The 13489-nt window shown below is 32.8% G+C and overlaps 1 protein-coding gene across 2 annotated transcripts in view; it reads left to right on the forward strand.

Moving 5' to 3' along the window:
- Positions 1–13489, forward strand: part of PTPRK (protein tyrosine phosphatase receptor type K) — a 570605-nt gene that overhangs the window by 540711 nt on the left and 16405 nt on the right. For both annotated transcript variants that reach the window (XM_082855620.1, XM_082855621.1), the window contains exons 16-21: positions 2780–2964; positions 4676–4763; positions 5856–5932; positions 8621–8657; positions 9960–10057; positions 10484–10600. In XM_082855620.1, the coding sequence (XP_082711746.1) occupies positions 2780–2964; positions 4676–4763; positions 5856–5932; positions 8621–8657; positions 9960–10057; positions 10484–10600 (602 nt within the window). The remainder of the gene's footprint in view (positions 1–2779; positions 2965–4675; positions 4764–5855; positions 5933–8620; positions 8658–9959; positions 10058–10483; positions 10601–13489) is intronic.

Below are 13489 nucleotides of genomic sequence, written 5' to 3' on the forward strand. Positions count from 1 at the left end.
TACCTTTTCCTCAGAGCTTAGTAAAGAGAAAAGGAGATAATGTATAAAGTTTAAAAGACTATTGTAACAATTTTCCCCATGAAAGAGGATATTTTTGTTTAAGGAAGGCTAGAGTTAACACAATAGAATTATAAAATCTGTTCATTTAAACAGTCAGTGTGCATTTTATTTCACTTTGAAGGTCAAGCTGATTTTTTTTTTATGTTTCTTCTTAAAAGCTAAAAAGCTCTTTAATCATACCAGATTTAGAAATGATTTGTTGCCTATTTTCATCATTCTTGGAATCACTGTGTTTACAGTTGTTTTGCATCCAGCTGATTTTGTATTTATAAAGCAATTTTTGAAGTCACTTCAAATATTGCTTGATATTAATATCTGCTTACTGATTTAAAAAGAAGTTAGAGATTTTTGTATTGATTCATATTTTTGTTTTTTGTGTTCTACTGCTTCATTGGGTTAAAGTCCCTATAACTGGTAAGTGTATTACAAAGAACTCTAGGAAACCTTTCCGTCAAGGAAATATTTGAAGTTATTCTTAAATGTGTGATAAGGATAATGATTAGTACATGTACTCTTACTTCTAGTCACATTATTAGGTAATTTAATGAGGTAGAAATGTATAGAGATTAATAATTCATATGTGATTATTTAAAAAAATATTGCTCATTGTACTAATGTATTAAAGCTTAATGCAAAACAAAAGGCACTGTCTACTTCATGTTGATAATCATGTAAGATTTGGAATATGGGTGAATTCTGTTTTTCTCACTGAGCCTTTTACAAATGTAAATATTCCACTGCTCCAGCAGGTACAACGTGTGCTCTGGGGCTGCTTCACAGAGCACTGACTACCTTATTCCAGCTTGGGTCATTGCGTTTTGCCTCCCTGACATTATTCTCTTTACTTCTCATCCTAAGCTTTATATTCTGTGGTAGTGCCCAAGTCAGTGGCTTCTGAATTTAATTTTACTGGGGAGATGTATATATTCTTTATGTCAGTGTATTGATTACAATATTTTAGCAAAGATACATCAATTGAGTGTTGTCTCATAGAAAAAACAGGAAACTCTCATAAATCATGTTTGCTAGCAAACGTTTGTGTGTAGAGGGGTGGGAAACCAGAGTAAAGAGCATTAATTCATTTGGGTATTTTTAGGTCACAACAGAATCCAGCAGAGTTTTGTTTTTTTAGTTCAATGTAGAGTTTTAGAAGTAAATTCAAAAAGAAAAAATGCATTCATCCTAATAAGAGAAAGTAAAGTAAATGCAATCAACCTAAATTATAGAAGCATACAAATCTGATTGTGGGGTTCTTTTTTTTTTTTTTTCCTTCTCCAGGAAGAAAAAATGTTTATCATGGGGACAACAATTCATTTTTTGCCATATCCTATTTGTAGAGTTGGTGATAGAACAGGCAAATGTACCAGCACTTGAAATATGTTTAACTGTTAACGAAATATCGTTCTCTACAGTATGATTATCATTAAAACAAAAGTTCCCCTAAGAGTGTATTTTCTCCTCTGTTAATGAGTATGGCAGTGTAATGTTTTCTAAAGTAACACCCCTTAAAACATTTGTTTTTTTTTTAACATGGTAAGTTTAAATGTGATAACTATAAGCATGCTTCTTCTCATTGTAATGATTAGTACTGTGGTCATTAAAATAATATTTATTTTTCAGAGGTAAAATGTTCTTGTTCTTTTCTTCCTTCTTATGACAGAGACTTAAGAGTTTCTTTTCATTTTAAGCTAACAACACAGTTGAGATGGGGCCTATACTTAAATGTGGGTCGTGAGGGATTTAATGGATTTTTAACTAACTGAGTCATTGAAATATGTATTGAGTGACTGCTTTCCACCAGGCACTAAGAATAAAGAGAAAAATATGACTCTTGTCTCTACATGCAAAGTATTGAGAGTTTAGTGAGGAAAATAGATCAGTAAGTAAATGATTAAAATACATTGTAAGTGAAATGAATGTTGGAGAACAGGAGGCCATGGGAACACAAAGTAGGTGCTTTGTGGCTCAGCCTCAATGGGCCGAGGAAGAATTCCAGAGGAAGTACCTAAATATTTTGCCCCAGAGACATACCCCCATTTCTTTTATACAGTAGCCAGAAAAGTCAAAATGTATCAGCAATAAAAACACAACAGTAATAATAAACCAAGGGAATGGAGATCAAGTATAAATGCACATGTAACCTGGCTAGCAGACGTAGTGGGCCCAGGGGCTGATTCTGTAGAATGTTCATGTTTCCCAGACTGGGAGTGTATCGTGGTAAAAAGCAAGAGGTGGAAGGGCATAGTACGGCCGCAGGGCAAGAAGAGCAGCCCTGTGGGGATGGGTTGCCTAGAGGGAGGTTGGGATATGGGTGGGAAAGAATTTGTTCAATTTAATCAACAATGAAAACACTCTCCAATTGGCAACTTGATCTTCTGGTCCCACTCTATACTGCTCTGACTGCAGGTACAAGAAAAAGTCAGAACTCAGCAAAATCTCCCACTTACAGTTTTTAAAAGTGGATCAGGTGTCTCTCTCTACATCTCACAGCATGTATTGTCTTACTGATAGACACATAATAGACCCTGACCTCCTACCTTGAGCTGAAGTAAAAGGCTTTGTCTTTATAGGGGTGCTGCCCTAGGTCTATACTATATTTCTTTCCCTTCCTCCTACTATCAGAAAGATCATAAGATCTTAAAATCTTATTTGCATAGATATATATTAAACAAGGTAACTTTGTCTTTTTTTTAATCTTCTGGAATCTGAAAAATGGCAGATGAGAACCACAGTGCTACAGCAGAATCCAGTCGTCTTCTAGATGTACCTCGCTACCTGTGTGAGGGGACAGAATCCCCTTACCAGACGGGACAGCTGCACCCAGCTATCAGGGTAGCCGACTTACTGCAGCACATTAATCTCATGAAGACATCAGACAGCTACGGGTTCAAAGAGGAATATGAGGTGAAAGTTTCAATACTATATTGAATTTCATTTCTAACCATGATACCCAGCGCCATGTAACAGCTTTAACATAGCAAGCAGTGGAATACTCTGTAGACTGTCTAATCCTTTCTCTGTAAATGTACAATCAAGTGTACGTATGAGGAGAGGGGGGTAGATGGATTGAAAGAAAAGGGTACTTCCTGGGGATATATCTGGGTCAAAATTCATTTTAAGAAATAAAAAAATATTGGATCCCATAATTTATTTGACTGTTACTTAAAAACCACTTTGTTAGACTTTATATTTCCCCCGCTCAAAAATCCATAGCAAGATACCTTGAGTCCCATTGTATCATTGCAGGTTCTGCTATTTGAAAGACCTAAGCAGTGGATGCTTTTCTGCCTCTTTGCTTGTGGACCCTCTGTTGAGAAATAAGATCTAGCTTTTTGCCCTAAATGTACTACTTGTCACTCTGAGTTTTGTTTTGAGGATTATAGGTTGAGGGGGGCTGGGAAGAAAAACAGAGCACGGAAAATCCAGACAACAAAAAGAAGCCCAAAAAAGGACATGGGAAATTCTTCTTTCATCCTTATTGCCCCTTGCTACTCAAACCAAAATACCAAGATTATACTACAAAAGAAGTGATTTAAACTAAACATCCCAATAAACATAGTATAGCAAAAATGAAACAGTTCCTCTGACACTTTTCAATTACTGAGAAATATCAGTCTGGGGTGTACAAGAAAGTTCCTCCACCACTGTACACACACATATGTAAAGTAAAAGAGAACAAACAGAACTTTACTTTGAAAGACCATCTAAAATACATCTAACTTTGTAAGGAATCTTCTAAACATTACCTTTAATTTAAGATTACTTGTTATACCTTAGTTTAGGAATGAGTAAAATTATTTTTGAATTTTGAATGTTGATTTTAGATATATGCAGGAAACACTATGCTGTGTTAACAAAATAGTGCAAGGAATTACAATATTCTGCCAGAGCTGGGGTGTTTTTTGTTTGTTTTGTTGTTGTTGTTCATTACATGTATATTCCTGTGTACCTCGCTTCAAAGACCGTTGACTCTTTGAAGACCCCATTTCCTGTGTTGAGCAAAGTTTAAGTTTTTCTGCAAAAAGAAATCTATACCCATATTTTAAATTGCTGCATATGGTAATTAAACCAATCAACAATTTCATCTGTTCCAAGATTCTTGGAGATAGTGGCTCTTTTTAATTTCCATATGGTCTCTTGTAGAGACTCAGTCCTTTCCACGATCTTCAAAGAAACTGAAATGTGGTGTATTGCACACGATTTAGTGAATAATTATGGGAGAAAACAGGTTTTCTTTTTCCTGTTAGAAATGCTAAAGGAAGCATACTTTTGAAAGATGCTCATTAAAAGTAGTTTTGAAGTTTTTGATGCTTCCTCTAGTTCCATCTCACAAAGTTATAGTGATCTTAAATTTGAAATACTTTCAAGGTCCTTTTTTTCCCCTAAAGTTGTTTCTTGTCCTTAATTTAAACTCAGTCCAATCCAAGATGAGGAAGTAGGAGTCCAACAAACAAGCTTTGAGGTCTGAAAATTGAACTTGTTTACTGCTGTAGTACTCCCTTCCTCCCAGAGAAGATGGCTTTTACTGTTTTGGTCTTCAGAACAAACAGACCTGATTCAAGAAAAGGAATTAAATTCAGTGCGCTTGTTAATTTTGGTTTTTTTTTTTTTCTAGAGCTTCTTTGAAGGACAGTCAGCATCTTGGGATGTAGCTAAAAAAGATCAAAATAGAGCAAAAAACCGATATGGAAACATTATAGCGTGTAAGTTCTCTTACAATTCTTGGTGAATGTAAATACTGTGTGTAGAAGATAAAGAGTAATTTGCAATTCCTCCTTATATGGTTTTAAACTTTAAAAAAATCCCAGAGGGTGACACATCTGTTCATAAAATAATCTATTTAATATTAGAACAGCATTGGCTATTGGCAGGGATTCAGAAATTGTCATCATCCTCATTAATTAATTGACTCAGACTCTTCACCCTGTGGAGATAATGTGCCGCTTGATTTTATGTTTGTACATAAATATATGGGGATGTCATTAACAGCTGAAAATATTAGAATAACAAATACGAAGGATTTTTTCAGTGATAAATTGCTATAACTCTTCCACCAAACATATTCAAGGTGAGAGTGTTATTCTTTCCATATACCATATTTCCTTTCTTGGAGCCAGTGCCTGAACCCCAGGTGTTCCATGTTACTTATCATAAGGGACTTCCTCCTGATGAAGTCTTTACAATGTATTCATGAGATAAATAAATTGATTATCATATGAAACCAAAGGGGCAGTAAGAAAAGTAACAGATAGTTTAGCTTGTAACTAACTGCTGATTTACTTAGACCACTTTATTCTCAATTTAAATTATTTTACACTGTCTTTTGAATACATCAGAATTTAACCTTGACTCTCACAAAATAAGTTGAGAGCAGGGGTTCGAAATTCACTCCCTAGTTCTGTGGCTCATTTTCTGTAAAGTATGGGGAGAAAAGATCCCACCCATATAGAATCATGCCTAACAAGCAAAATTAGGAGTTAAGGCAAGTTCAGTTCTTTAGAAAAATTTATGACTCAAATGATAATATATCAGACATTATCATGTCCCATAAAAGCTTCCTGACTATAAATGCTAGTCATTGAAGCTTTATTAACAGAATATTATCATTGTAATAAGTAATGAGCTCATTAAAGTTCTTGCATTTCTTCAAATGACTGGTATCCAAGGAAATTTTGAAAGTATATTATGGATAATCAGCTGTTAACCACCGAATTATTTTAAGTCTCTACTAGGGTCATTGTCTCAGAACAGGGGGAAAATTTAATAGCTTTTATTTTATCCTTTAAAAAATTTAGATGATCATTCCAGAGTAATTTTGCAACCTGTTGAGGATGATCCTTCTTCAGATTACATTAATGCCAACTATATAGATGTAAGTATTTTTATCCTTCAGTATGCCCAACTTGTTGGCTTATATATGTAAATCTTTTTGCTTGTTATTACCTATAAAGTGATTGCTAGCTTTTTAAAATAAAGAACAAACTGTACACTTTTCCTTGTTCTACGTCCTAGTACTTACTGACGTTGTTGTGCTTTCTTTCACACCTGACTTTGGTTTGGGCTGTAGATTTGGCTGTACAGGGATGTAAGTACCACTATATGTAAATAACAGCACCCTATCATAAATATTTAATGTTAACTGCTCAATTACAGTTACTACTAATGCTCACTACTAGCTATCTCTGCATGCTTCCCCTAATTAGCCTCATATGGTGTACCTATGTTCATTTTTTTGTAACTCCTTTACATGTGTAAAGATCTACTTTACCTCTTTCCCTTTTCTATGTTTAGAAAAACAGGACCATTTTTAGCTTTTGACAATTTATTATGTACTCGAGTTTTATTTGTTGATGGTTTCTGTTTCTGGTTTTTATTCCTTACCCTTCCCCAAACATATGTGAGAAGCTGGATAGTATGATGTGTATTAGTGTTTCTGAAATTTTACTTTTTTACATTTGACTTCTGATGTTAAAAATGGGTAGGGAGACTATTTTGTGGTGTGTGGTATTGGTTTGTAAAGTATTGAAAATCCTTAGGCAAAATAATTACTAAACTGCATTTGTAAAATACGCATATCACACATATATATTGAATCATACAAATGAAAGTTTGTTTTGATCATACATTCTGCTGTTCAGTTTTGGTTGCAAACATATCTACATGTAAATTCTTTATTTAATGGAAAGTAATTATCAAATAAAATAAAATATTAAGGAGGCAATATATTACATTACATATAAGAAGGACAGGCTCTGTTCATACTTCCTGGTTCAAAATCACACTGGAAATTGTGAGAATGTGATTCATCTCTCTGTGCCTCAGTTTCCTCATCTTTACAGTGGGGGTAATAATAATACCACTAACCTCATCATTTTGTTGTGAGAATTAAATGAAGTAATTCATGTTGAGCATTTAGCACAATGCCTAGCACATATTAAGCACTCATTAAACTTAAGCTATTTTTTAAAAAAATAATCCAAACCTAGGTGTGCTGAAATTAATTCTAAATATGCATTAATTGTAAGGCAAAAGGTAGAAATATCAAGTATTGCAGCATATATGATACATTTTTAGATATATAAGAGATATGAAAATGAGGACCCAACTTTTTCTAATTTCTATAAATAGGAAATAATTTTTATCACATTTATTAAGCTCATGTTTTACTGTTATTTTGTGAATTGTCATTATTTATATATTTGATGAATGAATTTTATTAAGTATAATCTCTGAGTATATTGGTTAAATTTCTGCTCATCATTTTACTCTCATTCAATATTTCAAATTTATCAGACATCTCAACATGGAAAACTAAACTTAACAGTCTACTCCTAGAATAAATATATCAGCAGTCCTCTGACAAATTTGTACTTCTTCTTACCTATTTAGTTTAACCTTGGTTTTCTGCCAAGACCCTGGCAGGACATTTGGTCCTATCCAAAATGTCCATGGAGACCTTTGGTCCACGCCAAAAGTCCTTGTTATTTGGTGCCATCCAAAACCATTTGGCATGGACCTAGTAAGCTCATGCACATTTTAGATAGAACCAAATTTTAAGGGCCTTTCAGCATAGACTAAGTGTCTTATGGACATTTTGGACACAACCAAGGGATCCTGTAAATATCAAGAACCTTGACATGGACCAAATGTCTTATGGATATTTTGGTTAGGACCAGATGGTCTGCTAACTCAGGCTTTTACTAAAGCCCTTTGCTCAAGACACAACAAAGTCAAAGCTTAACCTTATTATGCCATTAACATTTTTGCTATTCATGGTCTTTTGGAATTCAAACCAGTTGAAAGCAGCTAACAACTTATCCCTTATCTGGAATAATTTCTTTATTGAAACAATATTAAGTGCTTAACCACATAGAACTCAAGGCACACTAAAAAAAGAAAGAAAAAAATACTAAACCTTTTGTTCAGGATAAGATGCATTTTTTAAAAGATTTCTTTCCCTATATATGTGTGTACCTATAATTATGTGTGTGTAAATTAATATTATCAGCACACACAAAATAGTTTTGGCAGATTCCTGAACATATTATAGAACAGAAATATTCTCTAAAAAATCTCAGCAGGACTTTGACTTGATGCACGCATGCATTGTCCAGCTCTAACATTGGAATGTTCTGTTATTTTTTTATGGTTCTAATATGTCGTTGTCTATTTGTAATGCAGTGTGTTGTACTTTTGGATGATAAAATAAGAATTAATATTTTTGAACACAGTTTTGCCAGGAATGAATGACTAAAGATTAACATGAAGGCATAAACATTTTAGTGAAACCAAACAAAATCTATGAAGTTATTTCCTAGCAAACAAAACTCAATTATGTAATATATATTTTAATCAGAGCCCTTAAAATATTTAATTTTTGCTTTATTTTTACCTTTCAGATAACCTAGGTTTGAGAAGTGAACTATGAGTTCACTACTCATTTCTGGACTTTTTACTGTAACTTAATCTTAACAGGTGGTTGTCTTCATCTTTTTATGCCTTCATTCATTTATTTCTGACGCTGATATAAAATGATGACCAATTTGTGCTCCTATTTTAGGGCTACCAGAGACCAAGCCACTACATTGCAACTCAAGGTAAAACTTTGCCTTTTTAAATGTAATAGAGTAACCAAACTTGCTTAAGTCATCCATGTGATTTTTTTTGTAATTTTATCTGAACTAACTGAAAAAAAAAGATCAGATTTTCTGCTTAACACTGCTTTTTATTCATTTGTATAATACAAATTGTTTTCTCTGTTTAAAATGTATATAAATTAAACCTTGATTTGTTTTTTTAATTAAAAGTAAACGAGAAGCTGCTGGTAGTTTTGAGATTTGGTTCTTAGTATCCTGATGTCCCAGACCACTAGTCAACAGGGATGGGCAGAGAAATTACTTATTTTTCGATGAAAGCAAGTTAGATCTCATCTTGTGTAAGGTGCCTGTTTTCTTGCAACAGAGGCTGTCGGCCTGGCACGTAATAGTACCCAAGACCAACACTGCTATAATGAAATACTGGACTGTCTTGCAACAATTGTTTTAAAGTCAAGACTAAGACAAAACAAAGGGCTAAAGGGAACTTAGTCGAGTTCATTCTTCGTGGAAAATAAGAAGACAGTAAAGAAATCTTGTTATAGTGGCACACTGGGAAATAAAAGTATACTAACAGTAACACCAAAACCACTCTAGTAATCTCCCCAAACTGACCACTGACCATCAGAAGAGAAACCTGCACATCTTATTTTATAAAAGAGGAAAGTAAAACAAAAGTTAATTTGCTCTTTTGACAGAGGTCATTTTCTAAGTGTTTTTCACATATCTTTGGTGTAATTGAGTTTAATTATAAACTCTTTAAAGTTAGAAAGATCATCCATGGTGAATAATATTCTGGTTTCATGGTATAGGGTAGAGTAGAGCCCAGTAGCTGCTTTTGCAGTTCAGAGATGATACTGTAAGATTAGAATGTGTCCTTATATGTATGATAGTTCTTCATTAACCCCTAAACATGCACTGTTTATAAATGATGTGTGTATATTTAATTGGTAATATGTGCTGTTTGGTTGATGGTGGTGTAAGACTTCCTATTTTGACATGTACATGAAGATGCATTAAAGTAACTTAGAGATAGATATAAGTACCCTAAAAACTAGTGACTTCTTCTGAATTTGAAAACATAGAAGGCAAACTGAAACAAACAAACTTGTACATGCCTATGTTTTTGCCTTTAGTGTGAATTTAGATATGAACTGAATTTAAGTACTTTCAGTGACATTTTGTGTTACACCTTTAATTTTTCTTCTTTCGGTCATTTAGTTTATAGTGCTTTTATCTTGTCTAAACTTCTTAATAACTACAAAATTTCTCCGATAACATAATATTCAAATTAATTTTTTATAGGCCCAGTTCATGAAACAGTATATGATTTCTGGAGAATGATCTGGCAAGAGCAGTCCGCCTGCATTGTGATGGTTACAAATTTAGTTGAAGTTGGCCGGGTAAGAGGCACAAAAAAATCTGTGTGTCACAGAATATGACTGTAAGTTGAATAGCAAAACATAACACACTTAAAATAGAATATCATTCAATTGTTTGAAAAAAAATTCTTAGGCATACCATTTCAAGTGAGTGCTCCTAAGTGAGTCTTTGATTGCTGAGAAATTATTTCTTATTTAATAAATAAAATAATAAATAAAATAAGCTTTGATTTTATACTAGAATCTAATTGCATCATCAGGCTTGTATGTTTTTATGAAACTGCACAAAATCTTTCTATTTATTGTGTAACAGATTATTTTATCTCACTTGTAGATTTTTACACTGTCTTTTAATTGTGACCTGAAGAGTTATCACTGAAATTAAATCATCTTGGTTAATGGGTATTATATACTCAGGTTCACCTATATATACTTTTTGTTGTTTAGGTTAAGTGCTATAAGTATTGGCCTGATGATACTGAAGTTTATGGTGACTTCAAAGTAACTTGTGTAGAAATGGAACCACTTGCTGAATATGTTGTCAGGACATTCACCCTGGAAAGGGTAAGTACCCTAAAGTTCTACAAAAATATGTATATTGAAACTTTTTTTTTTCTTAAAATCCATGTTAAGATTTGTCTTGATGATGCTATCAAATCTATTTATTCATTCATTCCACAGATATTTATTTGAGAGCATAACATGTGCCGGGCATGTTTCTAAATCTTGGGACACATATTAAATCCCTGCTCTTGTGGAGCTTATAGTCTGTTGAGGGGAGAAAGACATTAAAAATTATCAAATAAACAAATACACCATATATTTTGAAAAGTACCATGGAGAAAAATAATGTTGGGAATGGAAGTAGGGAAAATTGCTGAGGTAGAGGAAGGAATGGCCTACAGTTTTAACAGAATGATCAGGAAAGGAGTTGTTGAGAAAGTAACATAAGTAGAGGCTTGAAGGAAATGAGGGAGTGAGTGATACAACTATTATATATTCCAGGGAAGGATTATATCCCAGGGAAGTTGTCCCAGGCAGAATATTCCTGATGGAGGGAAGAGTCATTTCAGAGGCCTAAAGGCATGATATTCCTGTCATCATGAGAAACAGCCAGGAATCTAGGGTATTCAGAGATAGGTAAGTGAAGGGGAAAGAAATACGAGATAAAGTCAGAGAAATAACAGAGCCAGATAAGTGAGCCCTTATGAGCTACTATGATGATTTTAGTTTGTATTAAAGGTAAAAGTAGCCAGCCATTGGAGGGTTTAAGCCCAGGAGTAACATGATCTGACTTTTTTAACAGGATCAGAAAGACTGAAGCAGAGTGGGCAGTGTAAGTAGACTGAAGTAAGACGTAGGAGCAATAACATACATTGTTGCAGAAAAGTTTAATAAATTTGACCACACAAAAGTGTAAAATTATCTGTATCAAAAAATTTTAAATTAAAAGATGTACACGCAACAAAACAAATCTGTGATTATTTAATATTCTTAATTCATAGCGTTAATATAAATAGAAAGGAAACAATAGAATCCCCCCCAAAAAAAGGAACGGCTAAGCTGCCTATTGAAAATGTTTAACCTCATGCTATACCATTTTGTACTTTCAAATCAGCCAGACCTTTTTAAAAAAGAATTATAATCCTCATTGATTTTAAGGATATGGTGAGACAGATATTTTCATATGTAGCTGATCGTACTTAAATTGACATAAACCCTATGTAAATCAGTAAAGCAGTGTATCTACAGAACTTTAAAATATTGATGTCCTTTGACCAAGAAACTTACCTTCTATGAATCTATCCTAAAAAATTTATTAAAAATACAATGACTCATATATAGTCATAGAAAATTATAGATAACCATAACTGTCCACAATAGATAGTTAAATTATACATCTATGATCTGGAAATGCCACTCTTTGCAAATGATATTTATAAGTAATTTTACCATCATAAAAAATAATTAGGGGAAATATTAAATGGAAAGTACCATCATACAGAACAACATGATTATGATGATCACAACTATAAAGTGTGTATGAAAATTTCTTAGACAAATTAAGTAGAAAAAAATAAGCAAAGATGTAGGAGATTTCAAGAAAAGAACCATCAAGCATGATTTAATGAATAGCTAGATCCCATTATTATGGAAAGAGATCCCATTATTATGGAAAGAACTTACATTCTTCTTGTAAGTTCATTAAAGTTTTATAAAAAATCAATCATGTACTTAGTTATAAAGGAAATCTGAATGTATAACAAAAATTCAAGACATTTCCAAAATCCTATGGAAAATAAAAAACAAATCACTGACCAATGATCCCCCAAATTAGGCTCAGAAATCACCAAAGCCTCTTTTGAATAATCTTTGAACTATAGCCTTAAAACTAAAATTATATTGTAAAGATAAACAATTTCATGTCAAAATTTCCCACAAGTTATCTTATGAGAAAAATATATACTCAAAAATGATTTCTATTTTGAAAGGCAGTCTAAAATCTTGTGAAAATTCATAAAATTAGAAAATCAGGAAAAAAAGTCAATAAAACAAAGGAAAAATTAAATATAAAACCAAAACACAAACAACAAAGAATAAATTTAATCAAAGAGCTATTTCCTTGAAAAGAGGAATAAAGTAACGAAACCACTTGTCAATTCCAAATGAACAATCAAAACAAAATATGCAACATTAGATAACACAAAAGGTGTATAACTACAGTTACAGTGCTATTAGGAAAATTATAAAAAATAGGACGTGTGAACTTGGAGACAGATTTTAGTCTAGGTACACTGATATTCTAGCAAATAATAATTTCCAAAATTTGACTCAAAGAGAGTTAGGAATCTGAACAGATAGTAAAAGAAAATAGAATGAGTGTTAAAATTTGCCATTAAAATTGTATTATGGTTTCATAATTGAGGTTTCTTTAACCTTTAAAGAATAACTAATGAATAGCTAATGCCTAAGTTAATCAAACTATTTAGGCCATAGAAAATCATTAAAACCAACTAAATGTATTTTAAAAGCTAGCATAACTGTGATAACAGAACCACATAGAAATAGGACTCTCTCAAGCTCTTCTCTCTGTCTCTCTCTCTTTTTCAGTCTCTCTCTCCCTTTCTCAAGTATGTACACACACATACATTACAGACCAACTTCATTCAAGAACATGCTGAAAATTTGAATCCAGCAGTGAATTAAGAAAAGATCGCAACATGATCTTTCATGATTGTTTTTTAAGAATACAAGGATTTTACAACTGTGGTAGGAAATCTAGCAGGCTATTTCATTATTTTAGTGCATTACAGGAGCAAAACCATGGGATTTTATTAATAGATATTGTAATGCACTTAATTTTATTTAAAAGACATTTATAGGCATACTCTAATTATATTAGAAAAATAAGGAGACTTGCTAACATTGTTAACATTGTAACATTATTGGAGT

The sequence above is a fragment of the Leucopleurus acutus genome (genome assembly GCF_964270905.1).
Source record: "Leucopleurus acutus genome assembly, chromosome: 15".
NCBI classification, from domain to species: Eukaryota; Metazoa; Chordata; class Mammalia; order Artiodactyla; family Delphinidae; genus Leucopleurus; species Leucopleurus acutus.